Source organism: Bufo gargarizans, chromosome 4, assembly GCF_014858855.1.
Source record: "Bufo gargarizans isolate SCDJY-AF-19 chromosome 4, ASM1485885v1, whole genome shotgun sequence".
Taxonomy (NCBI): domain Eukaryota; kingdom Metazoa; phylum Chordata; class Amphibia; order Anura; family Bufonidae; genus Bufo; species Bufo gargarizans.
Genome location: NC_058083.1, coordinates 357,566,188 through 357,582,483, shown reverse-complemented (window position 1 = coordinate 357,582,483; position 16,296 = coordinate 357,566,188). Strand labels below are relative to the sequence as shown.

Genomic DNA, 16,296 nt, shown 5'->3' with positions numbered 1-16,296 from the left:
GTCTTCAAATGCTTTCAGTACACTTGCGTTTTTCCGGATCCGGCGTGTAATTCCGGCAAGTGGAGTACACGCGGGACAACGCAAGTGTGAAAAGGCCTTAGTCAAAATGAGGCATTAGAAGGTATTTACACCAAATAAATAAAAAAAATTGGATTTTTACAAAAAAACACACCCCGCAAGCCCACGTCAAGGGTCCTCCACCTCCACTACAGAAAAATACTGCTTGTAATTGAAGTCCCGGGACCCGGAGTGAGGCGGCTTCTTCACACAGATATGCTTACCGTCCAGTGTCCCAATGCAGTTAGGAAACAGCGCAGATTAGTGATATCCCTCGGCAATAAGTAGCCAATCTTCTGCCTTGGGGGTGGGCATCACCACTTCTCTGAGACGCTGCCATATAACTTTGCAGGTATGGCAGACAATCCCAGAGATTGTAGAGATTCCAAGGAGAAACTCAAAATGCAAAGAAGCAAATGAGTCCCCGGTAGCAAGGAATCTAAAAAACAACAACATTAGTTCTAACTTTCATCTTCATATATTGCTATTCAATATATAGTATATAAAAATAGCACATTCACTTACCTCAAGGTGACAATCAACTGTTGTTCAGCAGATATGCTATGCCTCATGCTGGTGTCCAGGAAATTAAGGTCAGGATGTAGAGAGACCAGCAGATGATCAAATCTGGACATCCGGCAATAGCTTTTGAACTTTATGGGGTCACGTTGCAGATCTTTGTATAACTTGTGAAATTGTCCTTTCTGAAGGCGCTGAGCAACAATGGGATGGAGCCACTGCCGTCTCCACTTCCTCCCCAATTCTTTGTCTGAATCACTGAGAGAGAATCCAGTGAAATAGTACGTTATCCATGTCTTCTGCCATAATGATCACTGAGAAATTGGAAGAAAACTATTCCAGCCAAGCAGAGGTTTCTTACACAGCTCTTAATGACACCAAAAGCACAATAAAATGGCGCCTGTACTAGCACATGTCCTCTGTTTTATACATCTTTTTTATTGGTACCCTAGCAACATCTCTTCCTCCTCCTTTTTTTCCCCCCAGAAAAACAGAAACACAGAAACATAGAACTGATGCACTTTTGTAAAAACTAAAGGTTTTTGCGGAAACACGGATCCGCAAAAAAACTGACTGTAAATCTGGAAAGAAAACATACGGATGTCTGAATGGACCCTTAAACCTCATCTGCCATTTATCTGCCAAAGCCTCCAATCTATCCAGATCCAGCATGAGAAAATTTGTTTACAATCTGAGTTTTCCTAAACTTCGGACCAAATTCTGCATCAAATGCTTTGCTGAACATTAGTCTTAAAACGGATTGTCCGGGATCAAAATTATTTCTTCAAATATAGTTTACTCACTATTACTAGCCGAATCAAGATTCCCCTGATGTTTTTAGGTATTTTTTAACCTGCTGCATGGCTCCTATGGTCCCCCACAGATTGTTGACATGAATGTTTATTTCTGTGATGACTTCCTGCCGCACTGCACTGTGGGTCCCAGCGCAGTACGGCATCTCCTGGTTTCTACTGTCTTTCAACTCGTCCCTGCACCCGCCCCTATGATACATATTCTCCTGCCGCACATCGTCCACTCCCCCATCAATCCGCCCCCCCCCCCTCATATATATCCTGCCTCCAGTAGCATATATTCCTCCCCCATATTTACACCCATAAACTCCTCCTAGCTCTGTCTTCATTCTGCCTCCATTCATTAGAAAGATCCATGCCCAGTGACGTCACCAGGCCGGAGGGGTGTGGCTTAATGCAATGTCTGCAAACCTAGTTCCCGCCCCTCCGTACGCTCTGCATAATGAGTTAGACTGACGGTGATGTCACCGGGCTCCCTGCGAAGCCGGAAGAAGAGGATTCGTTGCCTGTAAGGGACCCTGTACTTCACTCATTTTACAAAAATTGTCACTTCCGGCCAATAATTTGCAGTATCAAAACGGGGCTTCAGAAATATGTGGTGCAGGTAGGTCATGCATGTGTGACATATATATGTCACTCTGGTACTAATACAACAATGTCCACAATCCCGGACAACCCCTTTAACCTTATATTAAACATTAGCTTACTTTATTTGTACTAATAGGCAAACATAGACTTTGCTCAGAAATGTGTCAGCAGTTTTGAAATTCTTTTAGCAGTTAGCAGGGGTCACATAATACTCTACTTCTTAGTTTAACGTTATTGTAGCTTAAAGCTCACAGCAAAATCTTTGCACTCATGATCATGGAAAAATCTTCAAATCAGAAAACAATTTCCATTATTGGTGGTGGATTGGTAAGTAGTAATTAGAAGTGAATATTTGTTATATGCCCTCATTTACATATATATTTTTTTCTTTGTTGGATTTTGTTTATGGGATGACAGTGCTCACTATAAAGGGCATATTGGAACAAGTTTGACAAAATATAAATAAACACAGATCACTTACATATACTCTAGATTTATTAAACAAAATACATAGTTAAATAAAATATAAGAACAACATGCAGTATATTTATGTATTTAAAAATGACTACAGTGGTTCCAATTACAGTACCTGGATTTTTGTTTCACATAATTGTTCTGTGAAAGTTACAAGGAAACATTGGCAGAATATAATACGTGCTAGTAGATAACTCTAGGGCCATATGCACACATATACAGGAATGCAGTATCAGCTAAGTAAATGAAATGATCAAAATCACATCTACATGCTGTGGAAATTTTTCATGTGGAAATTGACCGGCAGTACAGATTTTCAAATCTGCAGTATGTCAATGGTTTTTTCAGATTATCAGTGCAGATTTTGCCCATTACAATGCAAAGGGTATAAAAATCCATGACAAAATCTGCAGATTTTGGTGCATATATTGTGTGATCCAAATTTCAGGAAAAGTTTGATTAGGCACCGAAGCCGAATTTCCTCACACTTCATTGTACCGAATCGCATAAAAAAATAAAAATAAATGGCTGCTGCATGTGTAAGGACATGGAGAAAGGATCTCTGGGAAGGCGAGATCACCCATAATGCCATGCATGCATCCAATCAGCAGTCAGCCAGCCCTGTGATGTGCCATTTCATCTGGGTCTGCCATTTACCAGTGTACTTAGTGCAGGGAGAGATGTCTGCAGGCGCTAGGGACAGTGTTAGAAAAACATCATTGTGCTAAAAAAAACGATTTACAAGTGCAGGGAAAGACTATTCAAGGTTTACCCTGGGTTCAGACCTGAGCGTTCTGAAAGGAGCGCTCTGTATGCGCGATTGTACCGGCGTTTACAATCGCACATACAGAGACAGGCGAACACACATTGTCGCGCGTTCCCGAATATCGAGAACGAGCGACAAAAATCCCGAAAAAAGCTCAAGAACTTGTTTGAGCTTCTGGCGTTTTACAGCGCGATCGTACGCGCTGTAAAACGCCCAGGTGAGAACCATTCCCATAGGGAAGCATTGACTTCTCCTTGTTGAGCGTTTTACAGCTCGTAGGAACGCGCTGTAAAACGCTCAGGTGTGAACTTAGGGTTAGGGAAAGGATATGGAGGAATTATTCCACAGCAATTCTGTTGAACAGGGTTCAGTTTGGGAGGTGATAGCCTGGGTAATAGAAACAATCTAATTATACCTTGCTGCACTGACTGGGGATCCGAATTGCCATTGTACAGCTGTTTTCCAGCAAAGCATTTTTATTAGGGTGAAAGTTTGATACCGGTGATAACAGGGTTTATTACACAGAAATATTTCTACGTCTTATATGCCCTTGTGTCGTGCAGTTATATGTTTTTAATTATTTTTGGGCTTGTATTAGTGGAAAAAATGGGCTTATTAGACGTTGTGTAGTGAAGTGTTAAAATTACAGCCCTTTTTGTTGTGTATTAGTGACAAAAGTAAAATATATTTTCCGCTCAACGGTGCAGTTATCTGTTAGAAAGCCTTTTGTTGCGTGTATTATAGAAAAAAGAAAAAATACATTTTCCGCTCATCGGTGCAGTTTATCTGTTGTAAAGCCTTTTGTGGCGTGTATGAGTGGAAAAAGAAAAAATATATTTGCCGGTCAGTGGTGCAGTTATATGTTCTAAAGCCTTTTGTGGCATGTATTAGTAACATAGTAACAGTACATAAGGCCAAAAAAATACATTTGTCCATCCAGTTCGGCCTGTAATCCTGCAAATTAATCCAGAGGAAGGCAAAAAATAAACTGTGAGGTAGAAGCCAATTTTCCCCACTTTAGGGGAATAAAAAATTCCTTCCCGACTCCAATCAGGCAATCAGAATAACTCCCTGGATCAACGACCCCTCTCTAGAAGCTATAACCTGTAATATTATTATTACACTCCAGTAGAAAAATGCAAAATATATTTGCCGGTCAGCAGTGCAGTTATATGTTCTAAAGCAGGCATGCTCAACCTGCGGCCCTCCAGCTATTGCAAAACTACAGCTCCCATCATTCCTGGACAGCCTACAGCTATCAGCCTACAGAAGGGCATGGTGGGAGTTGTAGTTTTACAACAGCTGGAGGGCCGAAGGGTAAGCTTGCCTGTTCCAAAGCCCTTTTTGTCGTGTATTAGTGGAAAAAGAAAAAATATATTTGCCGGTCAGCGGTGCAGTTATATGTTCTAAAGCCCTCTGTGGCGTATATTACTGGAAAAATAAAATATATATTTGCCATTCAGCAGTGTAGTTATATGTTCTAAAGCCTTTTGTGGTGTGTATAAGTGGAAGAAATAAGGGGTTATTTGCCGTTCAGCAGTGCAGTTATATGTTCTAAAGCCCTTTTTTGGCATGCATTAGTGGAAAAACAATATATATATATATATATATATATATATATATATAAAGCTAGGGTTGAGCGAAGCCGAAATGTAAAGTTCGGGTGCGTACCGAACTTTAGGATTTTTGGACTCTGGACCCGAACTCAAACTTTTCAGTAAAAGTTCAGTTTCCAGTTCGGTGTTCGGTGAGTTAATGGTGCTTTTTGAAAGGCTGCAGAGCGGCCTATCAACAAGTGTTTAACTTGTGTGCCTTTAGAAGCCATCACAGCCATGCCTACTAATGGCATGGCTGTGATTGGCCAGTGCAGCATGTGAACCAGCCTCTATATAAGCTTGAGTTACGTAGCGCTGCACGTCACTCTGCTCTTACTAGTGTAGGGATAGGATGCTACTGCTGTGAGGGAGAGAATAGGAAAGAATAGGCCCTCAGAGGAGCTGGCCGTGACAAAGTGTTGGCGACCTTGTCAGCGCAATTCATGCGCTTTCCTTCTTCTTTGTGTGGTGCCAAATCACTGAGAAGTATAAGTATGTGTATACCATACTGCTTTATAATGAGACCAGACACACTAGGTGGTTTCATGAAAGCATCTTCTCTCTTCCCTCAGCCATGGTAGAAGAGACGTGCCCCTTTATTCACAATACATTGACTTAAATAGCAGACATGACATCACAAAAGGGGTGTTCCTTAAGAAGAGACTATTGGCTCCTTAACCTGATAGGAGTGGTTTCAGCAACTACAACTGTGTTCATAGGTATATTTGAAAACTGTAATGTAATCCCCTCTTCCCCCAACCTTATTTACCTTAAGACAAAAGAATGCACACATGGCTCAAACATCTGGCTTTCAGCCATCTTGTGGACATAAATGTGTACTACAGAATAATGTTTCAAACCAGATACACGTCTCTCACAAATCCCTCCTTTTGCGGGAAATAGACCAAAGGTGAACAGGCAAAGTGAGGTACTCTCCCAACGCCCTAAACAGCGAAGAGCTGGACTTTCCTTATTGCTTCACCAGGTCCCCTCAACTCCCTTTCGGGTTTGCCTTCACCTTGTCCTATTTATCCCGCAACCATCAACAAGGTTTTATTTACTTCAGGATGGAATCATTTTTGTCTTTGACAGGGGCACAGCACACATACAGAGTGTGGGCATGGATGTATTATACATTTTTAAAAACAATTTTCCTAAAATGTAGAACTATATGACAGCCTGTTAAAACCTAATTCTAAACGCATTGTAGTCGCTGAATCAGTTTCCAAAACATTATTCGGCCATGATATTAATTTCATAAGTTCTTCCATCAGTTCATTTGATAAAGTCCATCAATTTCCTCAGATCCTTGGTGATCCTTCCATCAGGGGCAATGTTGTCCGGGATGTAGATGCAGCAGTTCCTGTAGACCCCTCCTTTTTCTGCTGTCAAGGACCAGTCGGTTCTGTATAGTCATCACCGGAAAACAGCTCAGTTGTTCCACCATTCCCTTCACAGCATCACAGGTGCAATTCACAAATCTGTTGATGACAATAGATATGCTAACCCAATCCAATTTTTTATTTATTTTTACTAATCATGGGAGTTAATGACTCAAATCCTGCAACTATCTGACTTTTTGCTTCAAATTAGTCAGAAACTCTACTACAGATTCCTATGGCATCCATGTATACACGTGAGTCAAAGGATGTAGGAGTGACCTCTTTTGTCTTGACCGGACATTGTTTTCTGATTTGATCCCACTCAGGAGGTGAGAATAGAACAAATGGCATCAGTACTTGATCAGGGTACATTGGCCACTTCATTCCACCTGCATCCTGGGTCGGAGTTTCAAATCTCCACACAATCACCAGATATCTGCGTTCATAAACCAACTGTCAGAGTAAACTCATTCAGCTAAATTATGTAAGAACAATATCCTGGAGGGAAAACACCAAAGGGCTTTCCTGCATAAAATCCTGTTTCTAAGGCCAGTTTGTCATATTTTTAAATAGGCCAAATATTTAATTGTCAATTATAGGTAAGGACGTAGGAGCCACAGATACGACTGAACTTTGAAGTTTCTCCCTTACCAACATTCTAGATTTGCCTAGGGGATCTTTGTCACTTACACATGCTCCTAACACATATATCCTGTTAGATAGGATTTCTAATGGACAGGAACAGAGGATTACACTCATCATGTTTACAACTGTTTGGTGGTTTTCCCTTCAGGACAGTCATCCTTTGCAACAAACCTTCAGCTTTCCTGACTCTAGAGGTAGTTTCCACTGGTTTATATTTCCCAACACTTCAGACTAGTACTCCATTCTGTTAATCTCCAATATCCACAGTTGGTATGGTCATATCTAAACACAATTACCATAGACTGGGTCAGTTCCAGTCACACAGATGTACTTATCAGACCAAAACCAAGTGTCCTATCTGTCATCTGTCTTACTGTCCGCTATACTGCAAAAGTCAACTTAGTTGTTCCTGACTCATCTTGATAATATAACACTGTTGGAATTTGATTTGACTGTGATTTCCCTTTTGTACAATATGAAACAAACAATATGACATGAAACAAAACATTATGGCTCTTATAGTCCTGGCACTTGATTGCAATACGATCGGTTTCTCCTTGCAATTCGACAGCAGTTGCGGTTATCAGGACTTGATGTAGATCTTCAAACCGTAGCTCTAGGTCTTTCCACCCGTCTCTCGTTTCACCACTACCCAATCTCATGATTGTAAAGAATGAATCGCTTCTATACAGTCTGGATTCTAGGAAACAACAAAAACTTGGAAATATACATTAGACAATTCATTTGTGCAACAGACAACATAATTTTGGAAAACTACTATGCTGCATCTGGAACTATTGGGGAAATAGACACCTAATCCAGGAGCATTCTCAAAGAGTACTTCATAAGGACTTAGACATATCTTCCGGTTAGATGTGTACCGGATGGAGAAAAGCCCCAGGGGTAGGTACTCTCACCTCAGTCAATATCTTTTAGCTGTAGCCTTTGCTACAGGCCAAATCTCCGAATATCCTGGAAAGAGATCAATATAGACACAGACATATTCACACTGTTCCACCTTTGTTCTGAATGTAGTCAATCCGCAGTCTCTGAAATGGGTAAGATGACCTGGGCATATGCCTTCCTGGAACTCCCATAGTTCTCCCATCATTATTACAGTATTCATCTTCAACTAACCTAGTGGCAGCATTGTTGAACCCAGGAGCCATCCACCACAGAACCCAATCACACCTTCTCTCTCTTGATTTGTCCATGTTCTAAAACCATCCTCTTTAGGTAGAGTGCCCTGTGAAGGAAGAGTTTATTACCAACTCTCCAGAGTCCAATCATCACTTCTACCTTTTATCCTTTGATGTTTCCTTTCAGCCTTTGTACCCTGTATCTGAAAAAGGCAAACTTTTTGGAAGTCCACTGGCCCTAAGCCATCCTGTATCACACAGACTTCCACTTAACGTAAACTTCAGGTAATAGCTTAGCCTTTACCTTCTCAGGCAGCATCAGGGCATCAAACATCTTTCATACACTCAGCATTCATTATTGGAGGGGTTACCCATGGATCAAACAAAATCTCTGCTTCACCAGATTAGACCATAATAATGAGGGATACCGAAGGCATACCTGGATGTTAGTAGTCTTACCCTCAGCCATCTTACCAACCTCAGTGAGTGTCTTCAGCTCAGTCTCCTGCACTAACATTGCTGGAGGGAGTGGTTCTTTCTTGACAACATCAGATTAAGTAGGAACAGCATATCCTGTCCGAGATGATCCATCTTCCAAGAACCTGAAATTATCTATCAGAAACTCAAAAATGTGGTTATTAATTGGAGGCAGTTATTTGAATTTTTATTTACAGAGGTGGGAAAGTATTTTTATTTATTACTCCCAGAAGGCCCTACTACTACTACTACTCCCCCCCTCCAGATGCAGCAGAATAGTTGGATCTAATTTTGCACACCCTTAAGATGGCAATTAATTGGTGAGAGGAGTAGGAATTGCATTAGTATATTGTATAGAATAATAAATCCAGTATTCGATTCTGGGTTGTTAATTCTCTATGGGCGTTTCATTTGAAGGGGCTGAATATTTGTAGCTCCTCCCACAGGCGAGGAAGTGGGCAAGTTCATCCAAAGTCTTCCTTCCCCCCTCTAGTGGGGAAGGACTGATAGGCAGCCACACCTGCCTTAGGCCTTTGTTTGATTTAACTTTAACAAAATGGAGGGACAAAATGAACTTCTCTCAAGCCTAGCCAACACTTGACCTTTCTAGATGATTCTTAAAACCATCCACAAAAGCAGCACTTAGGATTTTCTCATGCATATCTAAAGTAAGCTCAAAAATCCAAATCCACCCAACTTTCCTGGAGTCTAGTGAAAACTTTCTCCACACTCTATGTCCTGTCCTGATGACAATGTGACTGACTAATCACCTAAATGCTTCCTCCCAGACTCAATGATCTTCATTATGCATTGATTCCCCAGCTCTACATTGGTAAAATCTCACCAATAACATGAGAAAACTCTCCATATTTTAACTAATTTTCTATAAAGCAGCATAAGTAAGTTCTATAAATTGGGAATTCTATTCGTCATGGCAAAATTGATGTTACTACTGGGTGTGGGAGATGTCAGACATCATACAATGATGCAGATATCCCTACACTTTCACTCATATCTGAATAAGGACTAAGAATGGGTGCAACCTTAGATTGATAGGATTGGACACTTCCAATTGGCATCATGGGAATTATCTCTGCAGGCACATTTTAAACCATCGGAACATACAATTTGGAAAGGTTATTGGCAGACATCACTAGATCTAATCCAGAGCTGGGAACTATGATAGGAATTGTGTCCTGTCTTTGAGATCCACAAACAACACACTTTATTATCTTCACAGTCTGCAGATGCATTACTAATTACCAGCCCCCACCCCCCACCCCCCCCAACCCCCATATGGAGGGGAGTTGAATTACTGAGCACAGAGGGGGATGTGAATACAGATGGGAGGAGTTCTTTTTGAGAGCACATTCCAGTACATGGTGTAGAGGAGGGGCTGACAGAAGAAGACCCAGGATTACTTTTTAAAGTTACAACAGATGTGGTGGGGGAAGGGATGCCTCATGGCAACTTCTTTGTTCTCTGTATGATTCAAAATCCTCCATCTTGCAATAAGAAATGCTGCCCATTTCTCCAACTTACTTCAATTTCTCTCAGTCACTTCCATAGACACTTTCCACCATAACTCAGCTTGCACCAGCCTATTATAATCCTTCAACCAACTTCTCTTTTCCTTCAATACACTTATCCACAAACTTTCATTTAATCTACCGGTTTCTGGCATCTCAATTACACACATGAACGATTTTAACTTCATAACTGCAACTTTAGTTTCGATATGCAGCCTCTAGGGGGAACTCTTACACAATACTACGTATTTCCGGTTAATACCGGAAATCGCTGCTACTTAGTATGACAGAATGCTTTCAACTTTTATTCCTAACTGAAACGTTTCCTTTCTTTCTTTCATCAACTGAGCTGCTGTTAACATCTCCTCACTATATCCTGCAACATTAGAATTTCCCATTATTGTAGTTACACAAAGCTCAAACAATTGCTACTTATCAAACCCGCAAACTTAAGCGTAGTTGCACAAAGCTCAAACGGTATCCGATTACTATAAGTAATCGCCACCGAACCCACTAACTTAAGTGCAGTTGCACAAAGCTCAAATGATATAATAGTATTGAACCCACAATCTCTCAAAGTGAAGACCCCTAGTCAATTCACCGGGATACAAAACCTTAATAACTGCCAATTGCCTATGACAATTGGTGTTAACCCTTTCCTCCAGATTCTCGTCAGAATCTGGGCTGGGATCCAATTCTACGTCACAGGATATCCGACTCAGCTGTCTAACAACTTCCGTTTAGTTTCAGCATGTTCCACCACACAAAGAAGGAATATTTCAACAGGTTCTTTCTAACGGACAGATCAGCTATAATTTGAACCCTTATATCGCGATAACACCAATTCAACTCTTGAGAAAACACCTGGGCAAAAGATTTAGAGGAGGTTGCAAGAATAAAAGCTTCTTACCTTTACTGCAGTTTATGCCTCGTCTGATGGTTTTGCGCAAGTCCTCTCCTGGCGTTTGAATCGGAAGTTACGCAAGCTGTCTGCCCCACGTTCGGGCGCCAATTTGTCAGCGCAATTCATGCGCTTTCCTTCTTCTTTGTGTGGTGCCAAATCACTGAGAAGTATAAGTATGTGTATACCATACTGCTTTATAATGAGACCAGACACACTAGGTGGTTTCATGAAAGCATCTTCTCTCTTCCCTCAGCCATGGTAGAAGAGACGTGCCCCTTTATTCACAATACATTGACTTAAATAGCAGACATGACATCACAAAAGGGGTGTTCCTTAAGAAGAGACTATTGGCTCCTTAACCTGATAGGAGTGGTTTCAGCAACTACAACTGTGTTCATAGGTATATTTGAAAACTGTAATGTAATCCCCTCTTCCCCCAACCTTATTTACCTTCAGACAAAATAATGCACACATGGCTCAAACATCTGGCTTTCGGCCATCTTGTGGACATAAATGTGTACTACAGAATAATGTTTCAAACCAGATACACGTCTCTCACAACCTCTTGCTCCTCCTCTGCCTTCGCCTTGGGCTTACACTTGTTCCCCTGTGACATTTGTGCCTGCTTGGCACACATGAGCGACTACATGCTGCAGTGCCTGCGCAACGAAAGCAGAGTTGCCCACATTTTAACGTGTGCGGACTACTGGGTTGCCACCCTGCTGGATCCCTGGTACAAAGACAATGTGCCCACCTTACTTCCTGCACTGGAGCGTGATAGGAAGATGCGCGAGTACAAGTGCACATTGGTAGACGCGCTACTGAGAGCATTCCCAAATGTCACAGGGGAACAAGTGGAAGCCCAAGGCGAAGGCATAGGAGAAGCAAGAGGTCACCAACGCAGCTGTGTCACGGCCAGCTCATCCGAGGGATGATCTGAAGAGGGCTAGCACAGGAGATGCCCTCGCAATCTGACAAATTTGGAGGGTTTTTGCAAAGAAGAGTGGCCAAATCTAGCCAAGTCAAAATGTGCCATGCTGATAGACTCATACCCAAAAAGACTGAGTGCTGTAATAAAATCAAAAGGTGCTTCAACAAAGTATTAGTTTAAGGGTGTGCACACTTATGCAACCATATTATTATTTTTTTCTTCTCTCTACCTAAAATATTTCAGTTTGTTTTTCAATTGAGTGGTATAGTTTATAGGTCACATTAACCACCTCCGGACCGCCTAACGCACATGTGCGTTCCGGAGGTGGCAGGCTGGCGCACAGTCACGCATATATGCGTCATCTCGCGAGACGCGAGATTTCCTGTGAACGCGCGCACACAGGCGCGCGCGCTCACAGGAACGGAAGGTAAGCGAGTGGATATCCAGCATGCCAGCGGCGATCGTTCGCTGGCAGGCTGGAGATCCGAATTTTTTAACCCCTAACAGGTATATTAGACGCTGTTTTCATAACAGCGTCTAATATACCTCCTACCTGGTCCTCTGGTGGTCCCTTTTGTTAGGATCGACCACCAGAGGACTCAGGTAGGTCAGTACAGTCGCACCAAACACCACACTACACTACACTACACCCCCCCGTCACTTATTAACCCCTTATAAACCCCTGATCACCCATGATCACCCCATATAAACTCCCTGATCACCCCCCTGTCATTGATCACCGCCCTGTCATTGATCACCCCCCTGTCAGGCTCCGTTCAGACGTCCGTATGATTTTTACGGATCCACGGATACATGGATCGGATCCGCAAAAAGCATACGGACGTCTGAATGGAGCCTTACAGGGGGGTGATCAATGACAGGTGGGTGATCACCCATATACACTCCCTGATCACCCCCTGTCATTGATCACCCCCCTGTCATTGATCACTCCCCTGTAAGGCTCCATTCAGACGTCCGCATGATTTTTACGGATCCATGGATACATGGATCGGATCCGCAAAACACATGCGGACGTCTGAATGGAGCCTTACAGGGGGTGATCAATGACAGGCGGGTGATCACCCATATACACTCCCTGATCACCCCCCTGTCATTGATAACCCCCCTGTAAGGCTCCATTCAGACGTCCGCATGCGTTTTGTGGATCCGATCCATGTATCCATGGATCCTTAAAAAATCATGCGGATGTCTGAATGGAGCCTTACAGGGGGGGTGATCAGTGACAGGGGGGTGATCACCCTGATTACCCTGATCACCCCCTGTCATTGATAACCCCCCTGTAAGGCTCCATTCAGACGTCCGCATGCGTTCTGTGGATCCGATACATGTATCCATGGATCCGTAAAAAATCATGCGGATGTCTGAATGGAGCCTTACAGGGGGGGTGATCAGTGACAGGGGGGTGATTACCCTGATTACCCTGATCACCCCCTGTCATTGATAACCCCCCTGTAAGGCTCCATTCAGACGTCCGCATGCGTTCTGTGGATCCGATACATGTATCCATGGATCCGTAAAAAATCATGCGGACGTCTGAATGGAGCCTTACAGGGGGTGATCAATGACAGGCGGGTGATCACCCATATACACTCCCTGATCACCCCCCTGTCATTGATAACCCCCCTGTAAGGCTCCATTCAGACGTCCGCATGCGTTTTGTGGATCCGATACATGTATCCATGGATCCGTAAAAAATCATGCGGATGTCTGAATGGAGCCTTACAGGGGGGGTGATCAGTGACAGGGGGGTGATCACCCTGATTACCCTGATCACCCCCTGTCATTGATAACCCCCCTGTAAGGCTCCATTCAGACGTCCGCATGCGTTCTGTGGATCCGATACATCTATCCATGGATCCGTAAAAAATCATGCGGATGTCTGAATGGAGCCTTACAGGGGGGGTGATCAGTGACAGGGGGGTGATTACCCTGATTACCCTGATCACCCCCTGTCATTGATAACCCCCCTGTAAGGCTCCATTCAGACGTCCGCATGCGTTCTGTGGATCCGATACATGTATCCATGGATCCGTAAAAAATCATGCGGATGTCTGAATGGAGCCTTACAGGGGGGGTGATCAGTGACAGGGGGGTGATCACCCTGATTACCCTGATCACCCCCTGTCATTGATAACCCCCCTGTAAGGCTCCATTCAGACGTCCGCATGCGTTCTGTGGATCCGATACATGTATCCATGTATCCGTAAAAAATCATGCGGATGTCTGAATGGAGCCTTACAGGGGGGGTGATCAGTGACAGGGGGGTGATCACCCTGATTACCCTGATCACCCCCTGTCATTGATAACCCCCCTGTAAGGCTCCATTCAGACGTCCGCATGCGTTCTGTGGATCCGATACATGTATCCATGAATCCGTAAAAAATCATGCGGATGTCTGAATGGAGCCTTACAGGGGGGGTGATCAATGACAGGGGGGTGATCACCCTGATTACCCTGATCACCCCCTGTCATTGATAACCCCCCTGTAAGGCTCCATTCAGACGTCCGCATGCGTTCTGTGGATCCGATACATGTATCCATGGATCCGTAAAAAATCATGCGGATGTCTGAATGGAGCCTTACAGGGGGGGTGATCAGTGACAGGGGGGTGATCACCCTGATTACCCTGATCACCCCCTGTCATTGATAACCCCCCTGTAAGGCTCCATTCAGACGTCCGCATGCGTTCTGTGGATCCGATACATGTATCCATGAATCCGTAAAAAATCATGCGGATGTCTGAATGGAGCCTTACAGGGGGGGTGATCAGTGACAGGGGGGTGATCACCCTGATTACCCTGATCACCCCCTGTCATTGATAACCCCCCTGTAAGGCTCCATTCAGACGTCCGCATGCGTTCTGTGGATCCGATACATGTATCCATGGATCTGTAAAAAATCATGCGGATGTCTGAATGGAGCCTTACAAGGGGGTGATCAGTGACAGGGGGGTGATCACCCTGATTACCCTGATCACCCCCTGTCATTGATAACCCCCCTGTAAGGCTCCATTCAGACGTCCGCATGCGTTCTGTGGATCCGATACATGTATCCATGGATCCGTAAAAAATCATGCGGATGTCTGAATGGAGCCTTACAGGGGGGGTGATCAGTGACAGGGGGTGATCACCCTGATTACCCTGATCACCCCCTGTCATTGATAACCCCCCTGTAAGGCTCCATTCAGACGTCCGCATGCGTTCTGTGGATCCGATACATGTATCCATGGATCCGTAAAAAATCATGCGGATGTCTGAATGGAGCCTTACAGGGGGGGGGGGTGATCAATGACAGGGGGGTGATCAGGGAGTCTATATGGGTGATCACCCCCCTGTCATTGATCACCCCCCCCCCCCCCCTGGTAAGGCTCCATTCAGACATTTTTTTTGGCACAAGTTAGCGGAAATTTTTTGTTTGTTTTTGTTTTTGTTTTTTCTTACTAAGTCTCATATTCCACTAACTTGTGTCAAAAAATAAAATCTCACATGGACGCACCATACCCCTCACGGAATCCAAATGCGTAAACATTTTTAGACATTTATATTCCAGACTTCTTCTCACGCTTTAGGGCCCCTAAAAAGCCAGGGCAGTATAAATACCCCACATGTGACCCCATTTCGGAAAGAAGACACCCCAAGGTATTCCATGATGGGCATATTGAGTCCATGAAAGATTGAAATTTTTGTCCTAAGTTAGCGGAAAGTGAGACTTTGTGAGAAAAAAACAAAAAAAAAATCAATATCCGCTAACTTATGCAAAAAAAAAAAAAATTCTAGGAACTCGCCATGCCCCTCATTGAATACCTTGGGGTGTCTTCTTTCCAAAGTGGGGTCACATGTGGGGTATTTATACTGCCCTGGCTTTTTAGGGGCCCGAAAGTGTGAGAAGAAGTCTGGGATCCAAATTTCTAAAAATGCCCTCCTAAAAGGAATTTGGGCCCCTTTGCGCATCTAGGCTGCAAAAAAGTGTCACACATGTGGTATCGCCGTACTCAGGAGAAGTTGGGGAATTTGTTTTGGGGTGTCATTTTACATATACCCATGCTGGGTGAGAAAAATATCTTGGTCAAATGCCAACTTTGTATAAAAAAATGGGAAAAGTTGTCTTTTGCCAAGATATTTCTCTCACCCAGCATGGGTATATGTAAAATGACACCTCAAAACACATTGCCCAACTTCTCCTGAGTACGGCGATACCAGATGTGTGACACTTTTTTGCAGCCAAGGTGGGCAAAGGGGCACATATTCCAAAGTGCACCTTTCGGATTTCGCAGGCCATTTTTTACACATTTTGATTGCAAGGTACTTCTTACACATTTGGGCCCCTAAATTGCCAGGGCAGTATAACTGCCCCACAAGTGACCCCATTTTGGAAAGAAGACACCCCAAGGTTTTCCGTGAGGGGCACGGCGAGTTCCTAGAATTTTTTATTTTTTGTCACAAGTTAGCGGAAAATGA

At 43.5% G+C, this 16,296-nt stretch overlaps 1 protein-coding gene across 1 annotated transcript in view; it reads left to right on the top strand.

Annotated features, from left to right (window-relative positions):
* Window positions 1-2,176: 2,176 nt before the first annotated feature.
* Window positions 2,177-16,296, top strand: part of KMO (kynurenine 3-monooxygenase) — an 866,528-nt gene continuing 852,408 nt past the window's right edge. The window contains exon 1 of the mRNA XM_044291809.1: window positions 2,177-2,303. Within this exon, the coding sequence (XP_044147744.1) occupies window positions 2,247-2,303 (57 nt within the window). The 5' untranslated portion in view covers window positions 2,177-2,246. The remainder of the gene's footprint in view (window positions 2,304-16,296) is intronic.